Below are 27270 nucleotides of genomic sequence, written 5' to 3'. Positions count from 1 at the left end.
ATTTTAATCTTCCATTTATAAGATTAAAAGATTATAAAAGACATGCATCCTATACTTTTTTTCTGCTATAAAGCTGCACTTTACTGATTTCATATTTTTCCTGGTTGAAGACAAGTATATTTGTGCCTCATTTTTTTATCTATATCTAAAAACAGCAGTTAGTATAGGGTGACAGACAAACCTGATAACTTGTTATGATAGAGAAATTCCATTTGTAGACTCTGCCCAGCTTTTTTGGCCAGCAGGTAGGGGGTACTGTGCACAGGGTCTCCAGTTGCACACATGACGTCTGCTCCACTGAACAGCAGGGCCATTGTTTCCAGCACATCTGGCTTCACTACTGCAGCACACAGGGCCTGTCCATTAAAAGAACGTTTAAATAAAGTGAATGTGAGTCCAACTCTTAAAAGAAATGCAAGTCTGATAATGTGTGCAAAAAATGTGCATTCCTTATTAAAACTTCAACATCAATCAGCAGTACGCAACCAAAGGTCCACTATGCATGGATTAAAGTTATAAGTCAAAGCCTCAAAGTATCAGTTCACTGCCTTAGTTGAAGGATGTTCTCCTTCTGAACCTTACAGTTCATCATGGATGCTTTGGAAGAATTGTGTGATAATATTTTATAATGGGTAGTGATGAGAAATTTATAACATATCGAATGTCCATAATATAGTATCCACTGAATAGATAATAGAATATCCACTGAATATAGATCTACACTGAATGCTGACATATACTGATATGACATTTAAGTTTATTTATAGTACTATATTTTATTCACCTTATTTAATTCTTCTTTGGTCAGAGATGCTAAAAGGGTCTTTCTAAATTTTCCTTCTTTGTATTTCTGAGTAATAAAGTTTTTTCTCTTTTCTACTGGTGAATCCATCTGCAATTCTTCATCTTTTTGAAGGTTCCCAGCCCAAAAGTCATTTGCTCTCTTGTTTCCAATGATGATAAATAGCTAGAATGAAAAAGGGGAAAAATGTACAATTTTGTTAAATGTACTTGAATCTTCAAAATTGATTCCAATTCTAAACCAAACCACCATTCAATATAAAATATTTAAAAAGTGTAAAATCCTAAACTCTCAAAGCAGGGGACGAGACATGTGATGCCATTTCTTTTATTTTTTTTAAATTTTTTATTGGATATTCTCTACATTTACATTTTAGATGTTATCCTCTTCCCACAATTCCATCTCCCCTTCCCCTCCCACTGCATCCATGAAGGTGCTCCCTCACCAAACTGCAACCAACACATTGGGAAAAAACCTTTACCAATTGTACATCTGAAAGAGGGCTAGGATCTAATATATACAAAGAACTCAAGAAGTTAGACTCTAGAGAATCAAATAATCCTATGAAAAAAAATGTAATACAGAGCAAAACAAAAAATTCTCAATTGAGGAATACTCAATGGCTGAGAAGCACCTAAAGAAATGTTCAACATCCGTAGTTATTAGAGAAATGCAAATCAAAACAACCCTGAGATTCCATCTCACACCAGTCAGAATGGCTTAGATCAAAAACTCAGGTGATAGCAGATGCTGGCAAGAATGTTGAGAAAGAGGAACACTCCTCCACTGTTGGTGGGATTGTAAACTGGTACAACAACTCTGGAAATCATTCTGGCAGTTCCTCAGAAAATTGTATATTGTACTACCTGAGGACCCAGCTATACCACTCCTGGTCATATACCCAAAAGAACCTCCAACATCTAATAAGGACACATGTTCTACCATGTTCATAGCAGCCTTATTTATAATAACCAAAATCTGGAAAGAACCCAGATGTCCTTCAACAGAGGAATGGATACAGAAATCGTGGTACATATACACAATGGAGTACTGCTCAGCTATTAAAAACAATGAAATTTCGTTCATGAAATTCCTAGGTAAATAGATGGAGCTTGAAGCTATCATCCTGAATGAGGTCAACATGAGACACTATTTCTAATGCAACATCATCTGAGAAACCAACCACAGGCCACACAAATGCAATGAAAGTAGTCTTACTCTCCAAACTCATGTTAAGACAAATCTATTTAAATGGTTGAGCAAGTAGTCTGTGTCAACAAGAGAAAGCAGAACAGGAGAGGAAATGGTGACAAAAAACAGTGAGACAGACCTGGTCGGATAATGATCAGGTTCAGCCCAGATAGAAAATACTAACGTTTGCTGCCTTTGTTCATTCCCTGTTCTAATACTTTTCCATAAGGATTAAAGAAAAGAAACTGAGTTATCAATTTCTTGAGAGTGGTCACATTTTTACATTCTGGGTATCATTAAAGTTCTTGTAGTCTTTATTTTAAAAATAGGAATCTAGGTGCTCTGCCACATAGATCATCAGTAAGAGAGTATCCAGATCTGCCAGTAAAGGCTGTGCTTGCAGACCAGAGAGCCAGAAGCTCTGCCACTTGGACCAGCAGATAATCTGGGGCACAGGCCTGGGGAGGCTGTAGCCAGAGCACCCAGAACACAGACAGTGCTTGCAGGGGATGCTTGTGGCATAAGTTCCTTTCTGGCCCACAGTAAGAGAGTATCCAGATCCACCAAAAATGGCTGTGCTCCCAGACCAGACACCCAGGTGCTCTGACACCTAGACCAGCAGGTAACCTGGATACAGACCTAGTGATGTTGTACAGTGAGTACCCAGAGCACAGAGAGTGCTTGGAAGTGGTGCCAAGGATTGTGTAAAAGAAAATACTGATCTGCCTGGTGAAGGCGGTTCTGGAATATCAGTTCCATGGGTACTTTTACACCTGGACCAGAGGTGAACCTGACACAAAGACCCAGGGAGGGCACACCAAGAGTTCTCAGCAGAGAGTGCTGTACTCACTGGAAAGGGTATATGACAGCATGAAGAAAGAGTCAGATCCCCATCACTAGTTCTCAGGACCAGTGGGCAAAGGGCCAAGCTCCCAGAGCAGCCTCACAAGAGCTCCCCCACCTGAGACCACAAAGACAACTGAGTACCTGCCACCAGAACTCACTGTTGCCCACAAAAGCTGAACACTCAGAAGCAATTTTCTTCCTGAGCCCACGGGCCCTCAGATCCACAGGAGATACAGGTACAAGTCACTGACAACAAGACCACATATAACCAGGGATGACAAGATGGCAAGAGGAAAATGAATGAACTTAAGCAATGGAAAACAAGATAACCTGGCAACATAAGATCCCAGCTCTCCCAACACTGCAAGCAGTAGATTGCCAAACACTCCAGAAAAAGAAGACTCAAACCTGAAATCATATCTCAAGATGATGATGGAGATCTTCAATAAGACCATGAATAACTCTCTTTAAAAAGTATGGGAAAACAACCATAAATAAACAGAAGCTTTTAAAGAGGAAACACGAAAAACACTCAAAAAACTCAAAGAACTACAAGAAAACAAAACCAAAGAGATGAAGGAATTGAAAATGGAAATAGAAATGATAAAGAAAACACAAAAAGAGACAACCCCACAGATGTAAAAACTAAAAAAGAAATCACGACTCACAGATGCAAGCATCTCCAACAGACTACAAGAGATGGAAAAGAGAATCTCAAGGGCTGAAGCCAACATTAAAAACAGACAAAACATTCAAAGAACATGCAAAAACTAAAAAGCTCTTAACCCAAAATGTACAGGAGATCCGGGACACAATGAGAAGACCAAACCTAAGAATAATAGGAATAGAAGAGGGCAAAGAAATCAACTAAGAGGCACAGTAAATATTTTCACCAAAATCATAGAAGAAACATTTTCTACTCTTAAGAATGAGATGAAAATGAGCATAAAAGAAGCCTACAGAACTCCAAATAGATTGAACCAGAAAACAAATTCCTCCCAACACATAATAGTCAAAATGCCAAGTGTTCAAAACAAGGAAAGAATACTAAAAGCAGTAAGGGAAAAAGGTCATGTAACATATAAAGGCAGACCAATTAGAATTACACCCGAATTCTCAACAGAGACTATTAAATCTAGAGGATCCAGAACAGGAATCATACAGACCCAAAGATAACACATGTGTTAAAGCAGGCTACTATCATCAGCAAAACTCTCAATTACCACAGATGGGGAGAACAAGATATTCCAGGACAAAACTAAATTTATACAACATCTGACCATAAATCCAGCCCTAAAAAGAATAATAGATGAAAAAACTAATACAAGGAGGGAAATTACATCCTAGAAAAAGCAAGAAAATAACTGAGCATGAAAACCAAAGGAAGACAGCTCTAGAACAAAAAGAAGATACACCAAAAAGAGTAGACAGCAAGAAATAATCAAACGCAGAGCAGAAATTAACCAAATAGAAATGAAAAAAAAAAACATTCAAAGAATCAAAAGAAGCAAGAGCTGGTTCTTTGAGAAAATTAACAAGATCAATAAACCCTTAGCCAGACTAACTAGAGGACAAAGAGAGAGTATCAAAATTAGCAAAATCAGAAAGGAAAGTGGAGTCATAACAACTGAAACTGGGGAAATTCAAGAAATCATCAGATCCTACTAAAAAAGCCTATACTCAACAAAGCTGAAAAATCTAGAGAAAATGGATGAGTTCCTAGACAGATACCAGATACCAAAGTTAAACCAGGACTAGGTAAACTATCTAAATAATCTCAAAACACTTAAAAAGCAGCCATCAAAAGCCTCCCAAAAAAAACAAACAAACAAAAAACCAAAAAAAAAAAAAAAAAAACCTCAGGACCAGATGGTCTCAGTGCAGATTTATATCATAAATTTATTTATTTATTTTTTTTAAGCGTGAAACACACTGGGTGCTATTTATATTTACGTCGTTTTAAATACTTTTTTTTTGTAAACTAGGAAAATACAGAAAAGAGAACAAAACCATCACAATCTGTCAGTTTGAAAATATAGACAAATATTATTTGTGGAAACCCACCACTCTGCCAATATCTTCTTTCTTTTTTTTTAAACGACTTTATTTTGCAAAACAAAGATAAATGTAAAGATTTTAAACATTTTTTGCTTAAAATTATACATTTTTGTCAGTACTGTTTTTTCAGACATTAAAATAAATTTTACATAAAACCATGTGAATATGTTTTTTAGTCAGTACTTGATTTTTTTCAAGGGCTTGACAGTATGCATTGAAAACGTACTAGTTGCAATAAGCGTAAAGTACATGCAAAACAAAACGCAACATGGAAATAGTCAAAGTCTTCTTGTTTTGTGAATATATGTATATTTTTTGTTTTCTTTATTTCTTGGACTTCATACAGTCTGTGAGTTGTTTCTGGGGGAGTGCAAGCCTCTGGGGTTAGCATCCCACTATCAGTGACTGCATAGTATGTCTGTTCATTTGTGACTGGGTTATCTCACTCAGGATGATATTCTCTAGATGCAGCCATTTTCTTAAGAATTTGGTTAAGTCATTGTTTCTGGTGGCTGAGTAGTATTCCATTGTGTATATCTACCAGAATTTTTGTATCCATTCGTCTTCTGAAGGACATCTGGGTTGCTTCCTGCTTCTGGCTATTATAAATAGAGCCGCTATGAACATTGTGGTGCATATATCTTTTTTGTGTATTAAAGTGACTCTGGGGTATATGCCCAGAAGTGGAATGGCTGGGTCTTCAGGTAGTACTATATCCAATTTTCTGAGGTATCGCCAGACAGATTTCCAGAGTGGTTGTATTAGCTTGCAACCCCACCAACAGTGGACAAGTGTTCCTATTTCTCCACAGCCTCGCCAGCATCTGCTGTCATCTGAGTTTTGGATCTTGGCCAATCTGACTGGTGTGAGGTGGAATCTTAGGGTTGTTTTGATTTGCATTTCCCTGATGCCTAAGGATGTCGAGCACTTCCTCAATGTTTTTCGGCCATTCGGTGTTCCTCAACTGAAAATGATTTGCTTAGCTCTGTACCTTATTTTTTAATAGGGTTATTTGATTCTCTGGTGTCTAGCTTTTTGAGTTCCTTGTACACCTTGGATATTAGGCCTCTATCTGATGTGGTGTTGGTAAAGATCTTTTCCCATTCTGTTGGTTTCCGTTTTGTTTTCTTGACGATGTCCTTAGCCTTACAGAAACTTTGCAATCTCATTAAGTCCCATTTGTTAATCTTTGACCTTAGAGCTTGAGCCATTGGTGTTTTGTTCAGGAAATTTTCTCCTGTGCCTATGTGTTCTAAGGTTTTCCCTAATTTCTCATCTAATAGTTTCAGTGTATCTGGTTTAATGTGGAGATCTTTAATCCACTTACACTTGAGCTTTGTACAAGGAGATAAGAACGGGTCTATTTTCATTCTTTTGCATGTTGAGTGCCAGTTGGACCAGCACCATTTATTGAATAGGCTGTCCTTTTTTCATTGAATGTTTACTGCTCCTTTTTCAAAAATCAGGTGACCATATACATGAGGGCTCATTTCTGGATCTTCTATTCTATTCCATTGATCCACGTGCCTATTTCTGTACCAGTACAATGCAGTTTTCAGCACAATTGCCTTGTAATATAGCTTGAGGTCAGGGATAGTGATTCCCACAGATGTTTTTTTGTTATTGAGGATGGATTTCGCTATTCTAGGTCTTCTGTTATTCCATATGAAATTGCACATTGATCTTTCCAATTCCATGAAGAATTGGGTTGGAATTTTGATGGGGATTGCATTGAATCTGTAGATTGCTTTTGGTAGGATGGCCATTTTTAAGATGTTGATCTTTCCAATCCATGAGCATGGGAGAGCTTTCCATTTTCTGAGATCCTCCTCAATTTCTTTCCTTAGAGGTTTGAAGTTCTTGTCATACAGGTCCTTCACTTCCTTAGTTAGAGTCACACCAAGGTATTTCATAGTTTTTGTAACAATTGTGAAGGGTACCTTTTCCCTAATTTCTTTCTCCACATGTTTGTCCTTTGAGTATAGGAAGGCTACTGATTTGTTTGAGTTAATTTTGTATCCGGCCACTTTGCTGAACTTGTTTATCAGCTGTAGGAGTTCTCTGGTGGAATTTTTGGGGTCACTCAAGTACTCTATCATGTCATCGGCAAAGAGTGATGTTTGTATCTCTTCCTTTCCAATTTGTATCCCCTTGATCTCCTTTTGCTGTCTAATTGCTCCAGCCAGGACTTCCAGTACTATGTTGAATAGGTAGGGAGAGAGTGGGCAGCCTTGTCGAGTCCCTGATTTTAGTGGGATTGCTTCAAGTTTCTCGCCATTAAGTTTGATGTTGGCTGTTGGTTTGCTGTATATTGCTCTTATTATGTTTAAATATGGGCCTTGGATTCCTGTTCTTTCCAGGACTTTTAACATGAAGGGGTGTTGGATTTTGTCGAATGCTTTCTCAGCGTCTAGTGAGATGACCATGTGATTTTGGTCTTTAAGTTTGTTTATATGGTGGATTACATTGATGGATTTCCTTATGTTGAACCATCCCTGCATCCCAGGGATGAAGCCTACTTGGTCATGATGAATGATGGTTTTGATGTGTTCTTGGATTCGGTTTGCAAGGATTTTGTTGAGTATTTTTGCATCAATGTTCATAAGTGAGATTGGTCTGAAGTTCTCTTTCCTTGTAGGGTCTTTGTGTGGCTTAGGTACAAGGGTTATTGTAGCCTCAAAAAATGAGTTGGGTAATATTCCATCTGATTCTATCTTTTGGAATAGTTTGGCGAATATTGGTGTTATATCCCCAATAAATGTCTGATAAAATTCTGCACTGAACCCGTCTGGACCTGGGCTTTTTTTGGTTGGGAGGCATTTGATGACTTCTTCTATTTCTTTAGGTGTTATAGGGTTATTTAGATGGTTTACCTGGTCCTGGTTAAACTTTGGGACCTTGTATCTGTCTAGGAATTCGTCCATTTCCTCCAGATTTTCCAATTTTGTGGAGTATAAGTTTTTGTAGTAGGATCTGATGATTTCTTGAATTTCCTTAGTTTCAGTTGTTATGTCACCACTTTCCTTTCTGATTTTGTTAATTTGGATACTCTCTCTTTGCCCTTTAGTTTGTCTGGCTAGGGGTTTATCAATCTTGTTGATTTTCTCAAAGAACCAACTCTTGGTTTTGTTGATTTTTTCAATGGTTTTTTTTGTTTCTATTTGGTCTATTTCTGCCCTAATTTTGATTATTTCTTGCCGTCTACTCTTTTTGGGTATATCTGCTTCCTTTTGTTCTAAGGCTTTTAGCTGTGCTGTCAGGTTGCTGATGTGAGCTCTCTCCAGTTTCTTCTTGGAAGCACTTAGGGCAATGAGTTTTCCTCTCAATACTGCTTTCATTGCATCCCATAGGTTTGGGTATGTTGTGTTATCATTTTCGTTGAATTCTAGAAAGTCCTTAATTTCTTTCTTTATTTCTTCTTTGACCCTGCTATCCTTTAACAGAGCATTGTTTAGTTTCCATGTGTATGTGGGCATTTTATTATCTTTGTTGTTGTTAAAGACCAGCCGTAGACCATGGTGATCTGAGAGGATGCATGGGAGTATTTCAATCTTTTTATATCGATGAAGGCTCGTTCTGTGTCCAATTATGTGGTCAATTTTCGAGAAGGTGCCATGGGGTGATGAGAAGAAGGTGTATTCTTTTACTTTAGGATAGTATGTTCTGTATATATCTATTAATTCTAGTTGGTTCAAAGTCTCTGCTAGTTTTTCAGTGTCCTTGTTCAGTTTCTGTTTCCCTGATCTGTCCATTGGTGAGAGTGGGGGGTTAAAGTCTCCCACTATTATTGTGTGGAATGAAATGTATTTTTTGAGCTTAAGTAGAGTTTCCTTTATGAATGTGGGTGATTTTTTATTTGGAGCATATATGTTAAGGATTGAGAGTTCCTCCTGACAGATTTCCCCGGTAATGAGTAAAAAGTGTCCTTCTTTATCTTTTTTGATAACTTTTGGTTGGAAATTTTCTTTATTCGATATTAGAATAGCCACTCCAGCTTGCTTCTTGGAGCTGTTTGCTTGGAAGTTTTTTTCCCATTCTTTTACTCTGAGATAGTGTCTGTCTCTGTCTCTGAGATGAGTTTCCTGTATGCAGCAAAAGGCTGGATTTTGTTTGTATCCAGTCTGATAGTCTATGTCTCTTTATTGGGGAGTTGAGACCATTTATGTTAATAGATATCAAGGAATAATTGTTTCTGTTTCCTGCCATTTTTGCTTTTTTGGGTTGAGTTGTGTCTGTGTTTTTTTCTTCTTTTAGTTTTCTTGTTTAGGAGTTTTCTTGTTTTTACTAGGCTGAATTTTCCCTCCTTGTATTGGGTTTTCCACCTATAATTCGTTGTAGTGCTGGGTTTGTGGTCAGATATTGTGTGAATTTTGATTTGTCTTGAAATATCTTTGTCTCTCCATCGATGGTGATTGATAGTTTTGCTGGGTGTAGCAGCTTGGGCTGGCACTTGTGCTCTCTTAAGGAGTGCATGATGTCTGTCCAGGCTCTTCTAGCTTTCATAGTCTCTGTTGAGAAATCGGGTGTGAGTCTGATTGGTCTGCCTTTATATGTTACCTGACCTTTTTCCCTTACTGCTTTTAGTATTCTTTCTTTACTTTGGGCACTTGATGTTTTTACTATTATGTGTCGGGAGGTATTTCTTTTCTGGTCCAACCTATTTGGAGTTCTGAAGGCTTCGTTTATGCTCGTGGTCATCTCATTCTTGAGGGTAGGAAAGTTTTCTTCTATGATTTTGTTGAAGATATTTACTGTGCCTCTTATTTGATACTCTTCTCCCTCTTCTATTCCTATTATCCTTAGGTTTGGTCTTCTCATTGTGTCTTGTATTTCCTGGACATTTTGGGTTAGGGGCCTTTTGTTTTTTGCATCTTCTCTGGCTGTTTTGTCTATGTTTGCAATGTTGTCTTTTGCCCCCGAGATTCTCTCCTCGATCTCTTGTAATCTGTTGGAAATGCTTGCTTCTGTGACTCCTGATTTCTTTTTTTGGTGTTCTGACTCTAGGGTTATCTCTTTTAGCGCTTTCTTTATTGTGTCAATTTCTGTTTTAATTTCCGTCTTCCATTCCTTTATTTCTTTGGTTCTGTTTTCGTCTCGTTCTTTGAGTTCTTTGAGTGTTTTTCTTGTTTCTTCTTTAAAAGCTTCTGAATCTTTTTGCTTTTCCTCCCTTTCTTGTTTAAGTAACTCTATCAGCGTCTTGAGGCATGATTTCAGGTCTGTGTCTTCTTTCTCTGGAGTGTTTGGAATTCCGATGTTTGCTACTATTGGAGAGCTGGGTTCTGGTGTTGCTAGATTGTCTTGGTTTCCTTGGGATATACTCTTTCTCTTTCCTCTTGCCATTTTGTTGTCAGTGATATGTTCTTGCCTTTCCCTTGTATCTGGTCTGTGTCCCTGGTACACTTTCCGTGTGCACTCCGCAGAGATCTCTCTACTTTCCGGCAGCCCAGGTTCCAGGTGGCAGCTGGGCCAGGCTCCGCTCTGCCTACTGAGGTCACCTATGGGTGGGAACAGAAGTTCCTAAGATCTGTTCCCGGTCACAGATGCTCAGCCTCTCCGAGCCACCTTTCCGGCTGGCAGGTGGGCCAGGCTCTGCTCTGTGTCCTGAAGTCGTCTCCGGGTAGGAACAGAAGTTCCTAAGACCTGTTCCCGGTCACTGGATCGGGGAGGACAGGGCAGGTCAGGGCAGGGGGTGCCCTTTCCGTGTGTACTCCGCAGAGATCCCTCTGCTCCCCCGCAGCCTAGGTCTCCCACTTACCAGTTTCTCAGCCTGTTCGAGCCGCCTTTCTGGCTGCCATAAATTTATTGATAACCAAATACCAATACTCTCCAAACTATTCAACAAAATAGAATCAGATGGAACACTACCCAACTTATTTTTCAAAGCCACACTAAACCTCATTCCTAAACCACAAAAAGAAACTTCAGGCCAATCTTCATTAAGAACATTGATGCAAAAATACTCAACAAAATTCTCACAAACTGAATTCATGAACACCTGAAAATGATCATTCACCGTGATCAAGTAGGCTTCATCCCTGGGATGCAAGGATTGTTTAATATATTCAAATTCATCAACATAATCCATCATATAAACAAACTTGAAAAAAAAAAAACCACATGGTCATCTTACTAGATGCTGAGAAAGCATTTGACAAAATTCAACACCCTTCATGCTAAAAGACTTGGAAAGAACAGGAATCCAAGGCCCATACATAAACATAATAAAAGCAATATACAGCAAACCAAAACCCAACATGAAACTTAAGGGTGAAAAACTTAAACCAATCACACTAAAATCAGGGACTAGACAAAGATGCCCACTCTTTCACTACCTATTCAAAATAGTAGTGGAAGTCCTGGCCAGAGCAATTAGACAGCAAAAGGAAATCAAAGGGATACAAATCAGAAAGGAAGAAGAAAAAATATCACTATTTTCAGACAACATGATAGTATACTTAAGTGACCCTAAAAATTCCACCAGAGGACTTTTATAGCTGATAAACAACTTCAGCAAAGTGGCTGTATATAAAATTAACTCAAACAAGTTAGTATCCTTCCTCTACTCAAAGGAAAACATGCTGAGAAAGATATTAGAGAAATGATACCCTTCGCAATAGTCACAAACAATATGAAATACCTTAGTGTGACTGTAACTAAGCAACTGAATGACCTGTATGACAAGAACTTCAAATCTCTGAAGAAGGAAATTTAAGAAGATATCAGAAGATGGAAAGATCTCCATGTTCATGGATTAGAAAGATCAACATTTTAAAAATGGTCATCTTACCAAAAGCAATCTACAGTTTCAAAGCAATCCCCATCAAAATTCCAACTCAATTTTTCATAGAGTTGGAAAGAGCAATTCACAAATTCATCTGAAAAAAAAAACCTGGATTATCGAAATCCATCCTCAACAACAAGAAAACATCTGTGGAAATCACCATCCCTGACCTCAAGATATATTACAAGGCAATTGTGTGAAAAACTGCATGGTACTGGTACAGAGATAGGCAGGTTGATCAAGCAACAGAATAGAAGATCCAGAAATGAACCCTCAAACATATGGTCACTTGATTTTTGTCAAAGGAGCTGAAAACATTCATTGATAAAAGGACAGACTCTACAACAAATGGTGTTGGCTCAACTGGCAGTCAGCATGCAGAAGAATGAAAATAGATCCTTTCTTATCTCCTGTACAAAGCTCAAGTTCAAGTGGTTTAAAAATCTTCACATTAAACCAGGTACACTGAAACTATCAGAAGAGAAAGTAAGGAGAACCTGAGAACACATAGGCACAGGAGAAAATTTCCTGAATAGAAGACCAATGCCTTGTGCTCTAAGATCATAGATCGAGAATTGAGACTTAATGAGATTTCAAAGTTTCTGTAAGGCTAAGGACACTATCAAGAAAACAAAATGGCAGCCAACAGATTTGGAAAGATCTTTACAAATCCCATATTTGATAGAGGTCTAATATCCAATATATACAAAGAACTCAAGAAGTTAGACACCAGAGAATCAAACAATCCTATAAAAAATGGGGTACAGAGCTAAAAATAATTCTCAATTGAGGAATATTGAATGGCTGAGAAGACTCTAAGGAAGTGCTCAACATCCCTAGTCATCAGAGAAATGCGAATCAAAACAACCCTCACATTCCAACTCATAGGAATGAGAATGGCTGAGATCCAAAACTGAGATGATAGTAGATGCTGGCGAGGATGTGGAGAAAGAGGAACACTTTGTTGGTGGGGTTGTAATATGGTACAACCACACCAAAAATCAGTCTGGTGGTTCCATAGAAAATTGAACATAGTTCTACCTGAAGACTCAGTTACTACACTTCTGGGCATATACCCTAGAGATGCTCCAACATACAATAAGAACACATGTACCACAATATTCATAGCAGCCCAATTTATAATAGCCAAAAGCTGGAAAGAACCCAGATTTCCTTCAGTAGATAAATGAATACAAAAGTTCTGATATATTTACACAGTAGAGTACTACTCAGCTATTAGAAACAATGACTTTATGAAATTCCTAGAAAAAAAATAAATGCATCTAGAGAATATCATCCTGAGTGAGGTAACCCAAATGAACACAAAAGTACACAAAGGAACATAGATAATATGCAGTCACTGATAATTGGATACTAGTTCCAGAAAGCTCTGAATACTCCAGTAACTACTCATAGACCATAAGAAGCTCAAGAAAAACAAAGGCCAAAAACTGAGAGACCCAGTCCTTCTTAGAAAAAAAAAAAAAAAAAAAAAAAAAAAAAAAACAATAAGTGTATAGCACCCTCTCAGACTGTGGTACACCTGGACCTTAAACCATTAATAATCCAAGAGGTAATAGTATAGCCTTGTGGCAATTCTTTTGCATTGAAAAATTATTATGTTTAATCTATACACGCCAAAAAAACACTGGCTGTTTCTAGGTTATATTCTGTTCTACATGTACTCTATGCTTGTAGTAACTAGTAAGATAAAGGCATGCTCTCAAAGGTCTAAAAGAATTAAATACTGACAAAAATATATTCATATAGTGTTATGCCAAAATGCCTTAAAAATCTGTGCATGGAAGTGCGCCCCTGCCCTGCTTGATCCAGGGACCAGGAACACAGCGTTGGGACCTCTGTACCCACCGGCGACTTGGGGGCGAAGAACAGGGCTCAGCTGATCCACCACCTGGACAAGCAGTTCCCCAAGTTTTAAAGACTGGTGAGAAAGCAATCCGGGCAGCCAGGTAGCAGAGAGATCTCTGCCGAGTGCATAGGAAAGCGCGCCCCTGCCCTTGCTGACCCAGGGACCAGGAACCCAGCACTGGGACCTCTGTTCTAAGCCAGCAGCTTAGGGGCACAGAACAGGGCTCAGAACATCCGCCACCTGGACCAGTGAGATACAGGGACACAGGACAGATACAATGGAAAGGTAAGAACATATCACTGACAACAAGATGGCAAGAGGAAAGCGAAAGAGTATATCCCAAGGAAACCAAGACAACCTGGCAACACCAGTACCAAGCTCTCCCATAACAGCAAACATTGGAATGCCAAACACTCCAGAAAAAGAAGACGCAGACCTAAAATCATACCTCAAGACTCTGATAGAGATCCTTAAACAATAACGGGAGGAAAAGCAAAAAGAATCAGAAGCTTTTAAAGAAGAAACAAGAAAAACACACAAAGAACTCAAAGAACTAGAGGAAAACAGAACCAAAGAGATGAAGGAATGGAAGAAGGAATTTAAGACAGAAATTGACACAATAAAGAAAACATGAAAAGAGATAACCCTAGAGGTAGAACACCTAGAAAAGAAATCAGGAGTCACAGAAGCAAGAATTTCCAATAGACTACAAGAGATGGAAGAGAGAATCGAGGGGGCCGAGACAACATTGTAAACATAGACAAAACAGCCAGAGAAGATGCAAAAACCAAAAAGCTCCTAATCCAAAATGTCCAGGCAAACCAGGACACAATGAGAAGACCAAACCTAAGGATAATAGAAATAGAAGAGGGCAAAGAATATCAACTAAGAGGCACAGTAAATATCTTCAACAAATTTGTAGAAGAAAATTTCCCTACACTTAAGAATAAGATTACCACGAGCATAAAAGAATCCTTTAGAACTCCAAATAGGTTGGACCAGAAAAGAAATTCCTCCCGACAAATAATAGTCAAAACACCAAGTGCCCAAAGCAAAGAAAAAATAGTAAAAGCAGTAAGGGAAAAAGGTCAGGTAACATATAAAGGCACACAAATCAGAATCCCACCCGATTTCTCAACAGAGACTATAAAAACTAGAAGAGCCTGGAGAGACATCATGAAGACATTGAGAGAGCACAAATGCCAGCCCAAGATGCTGTACCCAGAAAAACTATCAATCACCATAGATGGAGAGATGAAGATATTTCAAGACTAAACTAAATTTACACAATATCTGACCACAAACCTAGCACTACAAGGAATTATAGGTGGAAAACCTAATAAAATGAGGGGAACTATATCCTAGTAAAATCAAGAAAACTCCTAAGCAAGAATACAAAAAAAAAAAAAAACCACAGACACAACACAACCTACTAAAGCAATGATAACAGGAAACAGAAACCACTATTCCTTGGTATCTATTAACAAAAATGGACTGGAATCCCCAATAAAAAGATATAGGCTACCGGACTGGATACATAAACAAAATCTAGCGTTTTGCTGCATACAGGAAACTCATCTAAGAGACAAAGACAGACACTATCTCAGAGTAAAAGAATGGGAAAAAAAACTTCAAAGCAAACAGACCCAAAAACCAAGCTGCAGTGGCCATTCTAATATGGAATAAAGTAAATTTCCAACAAAAAGGTATCAAAAAAGATAAGGAAGGACACTTTTAACTCATTACCGGGGAAATCTGTCAGAAGGAACTCTCAATCCTCAACATATATGATCCAAATTCAAAAGCACCCACATTCATAAAAGAAACCCCACTAAAGCTCAAAAAATACATTTGAACCCACACAATAATAGTGGGAGACTTTAATACCCCACTCTCTCCAATGGACAGATCATTGAAACAGAAACTGAACAAGGACACTGTAAAACTAGCAGAGACTATGAACCAACTGGAATTAACAGATATCTACAGAACATATCATCCAAAAGTAAAAAAATATACCTTCTTCTCAGCACCCCATGGCACCTTCTCGAAAATTGACCACAAAATTGGACACAGAATGAGCCTCAATCGATATAAGAAGATTGAAATACTCCCATGCATCCACTCAGATCACCATGGTCTAAGGCTGGTCTTTAATAAAAACAAAGACAAAAAAAAAAAAAAAAAAAAAAAAAAAAAGCCCAAATACACATGGAAACTGAACAAAAGCTCTGTTAAATGATAGCAGGGTCAAAGAAGAAATAAAGAAAGAAGTTAAGGATTTTCTAGAATTAAATGAAAACGAAAACACAACATACCCAAATCTGTGGGATGCAATGAAAGCAGTACTGAGAAGAAAAATCATAGCCCTGAGTGCTTCCAAAAAGAAATTGGAGAGAGCATACATCAGCAACTTGACAGCACAGCTAAAAGCTCTAGAACAAAAGGAAGCAGATACACCCAAGAAGAGTAGACGGCAAGAAATAATCAAAATTAGGGCAGAAATGGACCAAATAGAACAAAAAGAACCATTGAAAGAATCAACAAAACCAAGAGCTGGTTCTTTGAGAAAATCAACAAGATTGATAAACCCCTAGCCAGATTAACTAGAGGGCAAAAAGAGATTATACAAATTGACAAAATCAGAAAGGAAAGTGGTAACATAACAACTGAAACTGAGGAAATTCAAGAAATCATCAGATCCTACTACAAAAACCTATACTCCACAAAGTTGAAAAATCTGGAGGAAATGGATGAATTCCTAGACAGATACAAGTTCCGGACAAGTAAACCATCTAAATAATCCCATAACACCTAAAGAAATAGAATAAGTCATCAAAAGCCTCCCAACCAAAAAAAAAACCCATGTCAAGACGGGTTCAGTGCAGAATTTTATCAGACATTTATTGCGGATATAACACCAATACTCTCCAAAATATTCCAAAAGATAGAATCAGATGGAATACTACCTAACTCATTTTTTGAGGCTACAATGACCATCATTCCTAAACCACACAAAGACCTTACAAGGAAAGAGAACTTAAGAACAATCACACTTATGAACATTGATGCAAAAATACTCAACAAAATCCTTGCAAACTGAATCCAGGAACAAATCAAAAGGATCATTCACCATGACCAAGCAGGCTTCATGCCTGGGATGCAGGGATGGTTTAATATATGGAAATCCATCAATGTAATCCACCAAAAAAACAAACTCAAAGAACAAAATCACATGCCATCTCACTAGATGCTGAGAAAGCATTTGAAAAAATTTAACACCCCTTAATGTTAAAAGTTTTGGAAAGAACAGGAATCCAAGGTCCATACCTAAACATAATAAAAGCAATAGACAGCAAACCAACAGCCAACATCAAACATAATGGTGAAAAACTTAAAGCAATCCCACTAAAATTTGGGACTCGACAATGCTGTCCACTCTCCCCTATCCTATTACACATAGTACTGGAAATCCTGGCTGGAGCAATTAGACAGCAAAAGGAGATCAAGGGGATACACATCAGTAAGGAAGAGGTAAAAACATCACTCTTTGTAGATGACATGGTAGTGTACTTAAGTGACCCCAAAAATTCCACCAGAGAACTCCTACAGCTGATACACAAGTTCTTCAAAGTGGCTAGATACAAAATTAACTCAAACATATAAGTAGCCTTACTATATTCAAAGGACAAACATGTGGAGAAAGGAATTAGGGATAAGATACCATTCACAATAGTCACAAAAACTAGGAAATACCTTGGCGTGACTCTAACTAAGCAAGTGAAAGACCTGTATGACAAGAATTTCAAACCTCTAAAGAAGGAATCGAAGGAGATCTCAGAAAATGGAAAGATCTCCCATGCTCATGGATTGGAAGGATCAACATTTTAAAAATGGCCATTCTACCAAAAGCAATTTACAGATTCAATGCAATCCCCATCAAAATTCCAACCCTATTCTTCATTGAGTTGGAAAGATCAATGTGCAATTTCATCTGGAATAACAAAAGACCTAGAATAGCAAAATCCATCCTCAACAACAAGAAAACATTTGCGGGAATAACTATCCATGACCTCAAGCTATATTATAAGGCAATTGTGCTGAAAACTGCATGGTACTGGTACCGAAATAGGCACGTAGATCAATGGAACAGAATAGAAGATCCAGAAATGAGCCATCACGTATATGGTCACCTGATTTTTGACAAAGAAGCCGTAAACATTCAATGGAAAAAGGACAGCATATTCAACAAATATTGCTGGTCCAACTGGCACTCAGTATGCAGAAGAATGAAAATAGACCCTTTCTTATCTTCTTGTGCAAAGCTCAAGTGTAAGTGGATCAAAGATCTCCACATTAAACCAGATACACTGAAACTATTAGATGAGAAAGTAGGGAAAACCTTAGAACACATAGGCACAGGAAAAAAAATGTTCTGAACAAAACGCCAATGCCTCAAGCTCTAAGTCAAAGATTGACAAATGGGATTTAATGAGATTGCAAAGTTTCTGTAAGGCTAAGACATTGTCAAGAAAACAAAACGGCATCCAACAGAATGGGAAAAGATCTTTACCAACTCTACATCAGATATAGGCCTAATATCCAATGTATACAAAGAACTCAAAAAGCTAGACACCAGAGAATCAAACAACCCTATTAAAAAATGGGGTACAGAGCTAAAAAAAAAAAAATCGTTCTCAATTGAGGAATATTGAATGGCCGAGAAACATCTAAGGAAGTGCTAGACGTTTTTAGCCATCAGGGAAATGCAAATCAAAATAACCCTGAGATTCCACCTCACACCAGACAGATTGGCCAAGATCCAAAACTCAGATGACAGCAGATTCTGGCGAGGATGCAGAGAAAGAAGAACACTCCTCCACTGTTGGTGGGGTTGTAAACTGATACAACCACTCTGGAAATCAGTCTGGCGATTCCTCAGAAAATTGGACATAGTACTACCTGAAGATCTAGCTATTCTGCTTCTGGGCATATACCCCAGAGACACTTTAATATACAACAAAGATACATGCACCACAATGTTCATAGCAGCTCTATTTATAATAGCCAGAAACTGGAAAGAACCCAGATGTCCTTCAGTGGATGAATGGATACAAAAATTGTGGTATATTTACACAATGAAATACTACTCAGCCATCAGAAACAATGACTTAACCAAATTCTTAAGAAAATGGCTGCATCTAGAGAATATCATCCTGAGTGAGATAACCCAGTCACAAAACAACAGGCATAATATGCAGTCACTGATAGTGGGATGCTAATCCCAGAGGCTTGCACTGCCCCTGAAACAACTCACAGACAGTGTGAAGTTCAAGAAAAAAAAAGAATTGAAAACAAAATAAAACAAAAAGGAAAAAAAAAAAAAAACCAAGTCATGCTCAATCTTTACACACCAAGAACAGGTTGACTAATTCCAGGTTACACCCTGTTTTACATGTACTTTTGCTCATTGTAAATAGTAAGACCTTAATGCAGAGTATCAAACCTTTAAAAAAATAAATAAATAAAAGGAAAAAAAAAAGCCAAGCATTCACACAATTGTATTTGTATACATTTAAGCAAAAATGTTTAAATTTTTTTCTTTTATCTTTGTTTTTTAAAATAAATTAAAAAAAATATGTGAATGTATTTCTTGTTTTTTTTAACTTGTGAGAGAAAAAAAAAAAAAATAGCTATCTAATTTAGGAAGCTATATGCTATTTTCATACCACAGTGAGAATTTCATCTAAGAACATCTTTTATAAAGTAACTGATACCTACTTGCCTGTCTCATTCAATCCATATTCACTATGCCAAATGAACGGGTCTTACCTCAATGAGCTCATTGCTCCAAATACTGGAATCCATTTTCAGACTTCTAACTTTTGAGTCTTTTGGTCCCAAAGATCTATGTTGTCCTGATGGGAGAAACAATGAAATTTCCATTTTAACTTGAATTTAAATTTATTTTACTTTATTTTTTTAAGTTAGTATAGCAAGATGGGGAATATAGTTCAATGGTAAGACCCTATGATTAATTCCTGTCAATTCTTCTGTCCCCAACCTCTACACTTATGTGTGTAGAAGAAAGGTAGAAAGTAGTTCAGTCAGTAAAGAACATTCTTTGCATTTAAAACCTAAACTTCATCTCTCCAAGCCATATAAAAACATCTAGGTCTGGTGGAATGTGCTTGTAATCCCAGCATTGAGTAGTCAGAAGATCCATTCTTTCAGCCTGGTGGCTAGACAGCCTAGACTACTTGAAAATTGTTATGTCAGTGAGAAGACTTTTCTCACAAAATTTACTAGCTAATAAACTAAATGACTACCTTACCAATCCCAGTACCTGCAATCAAAAGACCAAAAGGACTAAGAGTGTTTATGGTGATTCAATAAAAAAGCAGTTAAAATAACTAAAATGTGGCAATATTTTTAGCTTTGTTATGGCACTGCCAAAAAACTATACTTAAAAAATAATAGACATGAATGTATGTTGCATGTTTATGTGTGTGTGTATGTGTGTGTGTTTTAGCACATGCACATGTGCATATATATAATCAACTTGAGATCACCAGTCCTTATTTTCTTCCTTTGCCTATGGGAATAAATTTAGGCCTTAAGATCTGTGAATAGCATTCTACCTGAGTTATTTCTATAAACATGGAAAACCTTTATGGTCAGTTAAATCTCATGCAAACTTAAGCTGTCGATACTGGACAATCTAATATTGACAATTACAATAAAAAATGAAGATAGAGATGTGATGTATTTTTCTCCTACTTTCTGCTTCCCCTGAAAAAAAATGGAAAAACAGAACTGTATCATCATCAAGTTTGCAGTGTAAGTCAACTTTCTTCCATAACTGATATATAATATATGGCAAAAAGAAGCTGAAATGAAAACCATCTATAGAAAAATTTATATTGATCTGAAAGACGCTTTGCCTAGGAGAAGAAAAGATTCTTGAACATGTACTATACTAAATCAGAATCTCTTTTCATCCATTACTGCAAAGGTAAAAATACTTTAGGAACAAATCCCCATAGCAGGAGTCAACATTGCTATATACTTTTAATTATGACCTAAAGACAATATTGGACACCTGTGAGTTGCAGACAGAGATACTAAAGCAGCCTTTGCAAAAACATAATGCTCAGGAAACCAGAAAAATGGCTCAGCAGTTAAGAGAACTGGCTGCTCTTCCAAAGAACCAGTGTTCAATTGCTAGAACCAATAGGGTGGCTCATGACCATCTGGAAATCTAGTTTCAAAACACCCTATGCCTTTTCTAGTCTCCACAGGTACCAGGCATAGACATGGTCATGGACATACATGTGGACAAAATACTAATACTGATAAAATAAAAAATATAAACATAGAATATGTGAGCTGAGAAGGACAGGACAGAAACAAAAATGCCAGTGAGGTTCTGTGGACTTCAAGGAAGGCTGCAGGCTTAGGAGGGTCTCTCATTTCAGGCTTGAGTATACAGTAGGCAATATAGCTTCTCATCAATGTAGGACAAAGATGAAAATAGATGGTTGCACTATTGCAATATGGCTCTATTTCTGACATGATAATTTTAAAAAAGTCTTTGGAAAAACTAATCAGAGATTTTCACAGGGAGTGAAAATCATGGTACTTAAAATCATTATGTTTAATCTATAAACACCAAGAGAACTTTGACTATATCCATGTTACATTTTGTTTACATGTTTATGCTTATTGTAATTAGTAAGATTTCAATGCATATTATCAAACATTTAAAAAAATCAAGTACTGACAAAAATATATTCATATAGTTTTATGCCAAAAAATGAGTGCTGAATACAAGTGACAAATAACATTGATATAAAAAAAAAAATAAGAATTGAAAATGGAGCCTAAGTCACACATTTACTTCTGCCTTGTCTGACCTCAGTGGGAAAGGAAGCAACTAGCCTTAGAAACTTGAAATGCCAGAGAGATATCTGGGTGGCCCCTACTCACTCATAGAAGAAAGAGGTGGTGGTGGAAGGAATGTGGGAGGGGATGACCAGAAGCCAGGTGGTGACTGACATGTAAAATGAATAAATTAAAAAGTAATAATAATTGAAAGCTGGAGAGATGGCTCAGTAGTAAAGAGCACTGACTACTCTTACAGAGGGCCTGAGTTCAAATCCCAGCAACCACATCACAACCATCTGTAATGAGATCTGATGCCCTTTTCTAGTGTGTCTTAAAACAGTGTGTCAGTGTACTAATATATATACTTTTCTCCCCTCCTTTCCCCTCTTTCTTCCCTCCCCTAACCCTCACCAAGATGGATCATATCACGATTGTTGTTTCTGCTACCATAATGTTAATTTAGTGGTAAGAGCTGATAGTTCCCAAAAGTGTCTCTGTTCTAGACAGCTGTCACAGCAGGGATCCTCACTGTCTCTGGAGCTAAGGCAGAAGATCCTGTCCTGTACTATCCCAGGCCTGGTAGTCAAGTCTAATCTTGTTTTCATCATCCTCTAGTATAACAATTTCTGTATTTGTTGAAAAAGCTTTATGTCATATAACTTTGTATCTTTGTAGAGGAGCATCAGAACAGCTGGTATTCCAGATGTCTGTGTGTGTGTGTGTCTGTGTCTGTGTGTGTGTGTGTGTGTGTGTGTGTGTGTGTGTGTGTGTGTGTGTGTGTGTGTATGAGTTAGGGAAATTTGTAGAGTAGGAGGCAAGATGAAGATGGGGTAAAGGTTGGGAGACAGAAATAGGCTAAGTTTCTCCAAGTCATCCCAAAGCCTTACAAGGTATTTCAATGAACCACAGTCTACTTCTACTGACTCTCTTAGATGTAGACTAGGACTCATGGATGCACTGAGATGACAACCAGAGGTATAAGGTCACAAGAAGAAAGGAATTTATTGCACTAGCTTTTTTCATATGCACCAATTCTATTGTGAAACACTATGCTTCAAATTCACACTGTAGGAGATGTAAGATCCAACATATATGAAAACAGCCTAAAATGTCTTCAATATAAAAAATACACCTTAAAGCAATCATGAGACCATCACCAAAAGTATGCATGCAAATAATACCAAATTATTCTGGATGTATTCTAGTATCAAAATTATTTAACTGTATTATTTTAAAAATCTACATATGGACCAGAAAACCCAATATTATTACATATATAACTTTTAATGTTTATATTGTATCCAGATGGAACTGAGAAATGGTTTACATTTCTAAATGGACCTCTATTTAATAAGGTTTATCTCCCTTCACTTTGCACAAATATTACCTAGAACATATTAGGTGTGACAACAAAGAACAACCAGTGCCAGTCTGCCACTAGGCAGAGATGAGCATAGCTCATCACTAATTACCTGCACACTTCTTACAGATGACAACACAAAGATTGATGGATGCCCAGTCAGGATCTGGAGCTTTACAATCTGCACAGCTCCTATTGGACTCATTAAACCAAATCTTCTCGGCTACTTCATAATCAGAGAGAGTTTCTGCTATCGACTGCTGCACAGCTTCAATCCATTCCTGTTTCTCTTTCTCCGAATCTGCTGTGAAGCTGAAACAATTAACATTTCTGCATTATTGATCTCCCTTGAAAAGGCCAATTAAACGGGATGTTCAGTTTGCATATTCATTTCATCCACAAATTAAGTAGCAGCTAAAATTATGCCTGCTGGGCAGTTTTGGATTGTCTTTTTTCTATTAAAATTATCTAATTTAACGAATAATTTTCTTTTTAATTTTTTTCCATGCTGCTTATGGACCTGTTCACATATCTTCAACTAAAATTAATACACATATTATTTCTGATAAAAATATAGAGGAACTGCTTTAGTAGGTCAAAACAAATGAAAGTCATGTCTCTTAAGCAATGAATTATATAATAATCAAAAAAGGGACTGGCAGGGATTCAAGGCTGCTGGGATATTTTGCCAAGCAACTATAACATCATATTCTTAAACTAAAATAATTTTTAAAAAAACACACCAAAAATTTTGACTTTTGTCAGATTTAAAAATGGAATTTTTTAAATTAGAAGACTGGCCAGAGGGCATTAAGGGATTGAGAAACATGAAAAGTTTTAAATGGTTACTATTTTAAAGGATTACTAACTCAATTTTAGCTAGCTCTGACACAGTCTGATTTCTAGCATTGGCTAGATGCCTCATTGAATGAATAAACTATTAAACAGCATTGTTGCCCTTCAAGAAAACCTTAGTATTTAATCATAGGTAATATCCAAATATGCCACAATGACACAAAACAAAACTACTGTAAGTTACCCATCACATAATTTTTTTGTCCTATGAATTATGACTTTAAATATAATGAAAGAAATTGGTGCTATACTATTCAAAACAGTCCATAAAATGTGGCTTTTAGGAATTGTATTTTCCAGAGAAAGTTATGATTCCTTCATTACTACAATATTAACAAATTCTTATAGATTTCAAATTCTCCTAAATGTTAGCCACAGCCAGCATCTGTATTCAGCTCAAGTTAGAATCTGCTTCAGAGGTGAGGGAGGGGGTGTGTACAGTGTTGAAATTGGAAGGAAGCCAAGGCTTTGTACATGTTAGGTAAGTAGGCAGGCACAGTGTCACTGGGCTACAATTCAAGCTATAAATCTGCAAGTGTAAAATTAAATCTTATGATTCTTTATTTGATCATTTTAATCAAAATTGGAGCCTACCAACTTATTCTAAGAGAGAAATTTTATGAGATCCTCAAGAGTATCTCAGAAATAATTAAGCCATTTCAAGGCCTAAAGCAATTGTTTCTGACTCCCAAACAGCCTGTTGTTTGTCATTTGGGACAAATGTATCACTGTAGTTGTACTCAACAAATGTACCCATGTCTATATTAAACATATGGAATCATTCATGAGTAAAATATGTTAAGTACATTATGTATTGTCAATTGTCATAGTGATAAAAATACTCAAACATGATAATACACTTTATACATATACCAAGATGTTAAAATGTTTCAATCAATGACTTCATGTGATCCAATAAACTCATCATGATTCTGAGCTGAGGCAACATAACTATAACTAAAGCCAATTTTTAAAGTGGGATTCATCCAATCAGGCTAAAAGACAGTAAACACAATCTAAAGACAACACTATTTTAATCTTTATAAAATGTGAAAAAAATTAGCAAATCACTATTCTCAGATTATGAACAAGGTACTACAAAAAAGATGCAATCCATGACTCATGAAGAAAATATCTTTGCCAGTTGCAGTTATCCAAGCTACTTTTGGTAATTTCCTCCATGCCTAGTTAGACAATGTGGATAACAAAAAAATTAATTATAATTGTTCAATAAAATGTAATACTGCCATCATTACAACATCTCCACCAGGCCTTTTAGTAGTAAAAATAAACATTCTCACACACAATTGCTTAAAAATAGCTTACCTAAAACTTCTGTAGGGAGTGATTATCTCAAAAGACTGTTTCACAGCTCGATCTATTTGCTTCACATTTGCAACATTCATAGGAATTATGGTAATACCAAGTCCACTCTTAAAATCCTAGTATGGAGAAAAAGTACAAGACCATTTTTGAAGATACAGCCATGATGTCTTTAGTATTCAGGGACTCCTAGAAATGTGACTACATATTTAGATGCAGTTAAACAACTAGAAAATAAAAAGAGCAGTTCTTCTCACAGTAGGCGGACCGTTCCAGTGTGTAACACTGAACCAGCCTAAGCTACCCTGAAAGTTGATTATGAAAGCTAAATTGATGAGACCATAGATCATTGGTTCAAACATTTCTAATGATGTAACTCTATAATAAAAATATTTTTGGAGCTAAATTGCAAATTTGATAGCTTTTATTAATATAATTATTGGAAATTCCGGATATCACATATGTGACCCCTGTGAAAGTGTCCTTTAAACCTGTAAAGGAATTGCCACCTAGACATTGAGAGGATATGCCATAGATCTATGTGCCTTGCTTTGAACTGTTGTCAGTATCTTCACCTGTACTCAATCAACAAAGGAAAAGCAACCTTTAACATGTGTTAAGCATTTATTTGGTAGAAAACCCAAAGAGAATTATGAAATTAAATACGAAAAGTTGGGAAAATTGACACTCAAAGAGATGGTTACAAGCAATGCGCATCTAGTCTTATATGATGGAAAGAAACTAAATATGTAGTTGTTTATTTTACTTAATTTTGTTACACTGTACCTGCTGAGGAACTGTGTTCCTCTTCATTTATATTCAAAGGCACTTGCAGTTTAATTAATTGTACAAGTTCACATTCCCAACATTTATTTCAATCAGACTCTTAAGCATGTCACCCTGTGCCAATGTGGTATGAAAACAACCTTTTGCTCGCCATTGAAAACCACTGAGTTTACTGAGTCCTGTAGAAAATTAGAAACCAGGAAGAGTACATTCTAAAAGCATCAATGTTGGCAATATTTTGTCTCATCATATGGGCTTGGTAACTTCACAACAAATATGCTCAGTATTTTGCTAAATTAATACCTCAAGAAAGGAGGTGAGTAGATTCAAATTAAATGTGCCCAGAGATCCTAATTTGTGATGAGAAAAATACATCCATAGTAAAGGAAAATACAAAACTACTGTTCTAGAACACCAATGGCTTGCAAAGTTTCTGTAAGGCTGAAGACACTGTCAAGAAAACAAAATGGCAGACAACAGAGTGGGAGAAGATCTTTACCAATCCCACATCAGATAGAGGCCTAATATCCAAGGTATACAAAGAACTCAAGAAACTAGACACCAGAGAATCAAACAACCCTATTAAAAAAGGGGGTAAAGAGCTAAACAAAAAGTTCTCAATTGAGGAATATCAAATGGCTGAGAAGCATCTAAGGACATGCTCGACATCATTAGCCATCAGGGAAATGCAAATTAATACAACCCTGAGATACCACCTCACACCAGTCAGGTTGGCCAAGATCAAATATTCAGATGACAGCAGATGCTGGCATGGATGTGGAGAAAGAAGAACACTTCTCCACTGTTGATGGGGTTGTAAACTGGTACAACCACTCTGGAAATCAGTCTGGCGATTACTCACAAAATTGGACATAGTATTACCTGAAGACCCAGTTATTCCAATTCTGGGAATTTACCCCAGAGACACTCCAACATACAACAAAGACACATGCCCCACAGTGCTCATAGTGGCTCTATTTGTAATAGCCAGAAGCTAGAAAGAACCCAGATGTCCTTCAGTAGATGAATGGATACAAAAATTGTGGTACATTTACATAATGGAGTAGTACTCAGCTATCAGAAACAATGACTTTATAAAATTCTTAATAAAATGTATGAATCTAGAGAATATCATCCTGAGCGAGATAACCCAGTCACAAAAGAACAGACATAATATGCAGTCACTGATAATTGGATACTAACCCGAGAAAGCTCTTAACACCCCAAAAACAACTCACAGATTGTGTAAAGTTCAAGAAAAGTTAAAAAAAAAAAAAGAAAAAGAAAAAGAAAAAGCCATCATGTTTACTCCTTACACACCAAGAAATATTTGACTAATTCTGGCTTACATCCTGTTTTACATGTAATGTTTTACAGGTAATATTTAACTTTATGCTCATTGTAACCAGTAAGATCTTAATGTACACTATCAAAACTTTAAAAAAAAAAGCCAACCAATGGAAAAAATGTATTCATATACTTTTATGCAAAAATGCTTAAAGTTTGTACAT

The 27270-nt window shown here is 36.9% G+C and overlaps 1 protein-coding gene across 1 annotated transcript in view; it reads right to left on the bottom strand.

Moving 5' to 3' along the window:
• Positions 1-27270, bottom strand: part of ARAP2 (ArfGAP with RhoGAP domain, ankyrin repeat and PH domain 2) — a gene marked incomplete at both ends in the record, with an annotated part of 211369 nt that overhangs the window by 107195 nt on the left and 76904 nt on the right. Inside the window, 5 exons of the mRNA XM_080913098.1 lie at positions 182-356; positions 785-967; positions 19381-19466; positions 22908-23107; positions 24977-25092. Coding sequence (XP_080769224.1) covers positions 182-356; positions 785-967; positions 19381-19466; positions 22908-23107; positions 24977-25092 — 760 coding nt within the window. The remainder of the gene's footprint in view (positions 1-181; positions 357-784; positions 968-19380; positions 19467-22907; positions 23108-24976; positions 25093-27270) is intronic.

The sequence above is a fragment of the Micromys minutus genome (genome assembly GCF_963924665.1).
Source record: "Micromys minutus genome assembly, chromosome: 1".
NCBI classification, from domain to species: Eukaryota; Metazoa; Chordata; class Mammalia; order Rodentia; family Muridae; genus Micromys; species Micromys minutus.
Note: the sequence above shows the minus strand (reverse complement) of the source record. Positions and strands in the feature narration are given on the sequence as shown.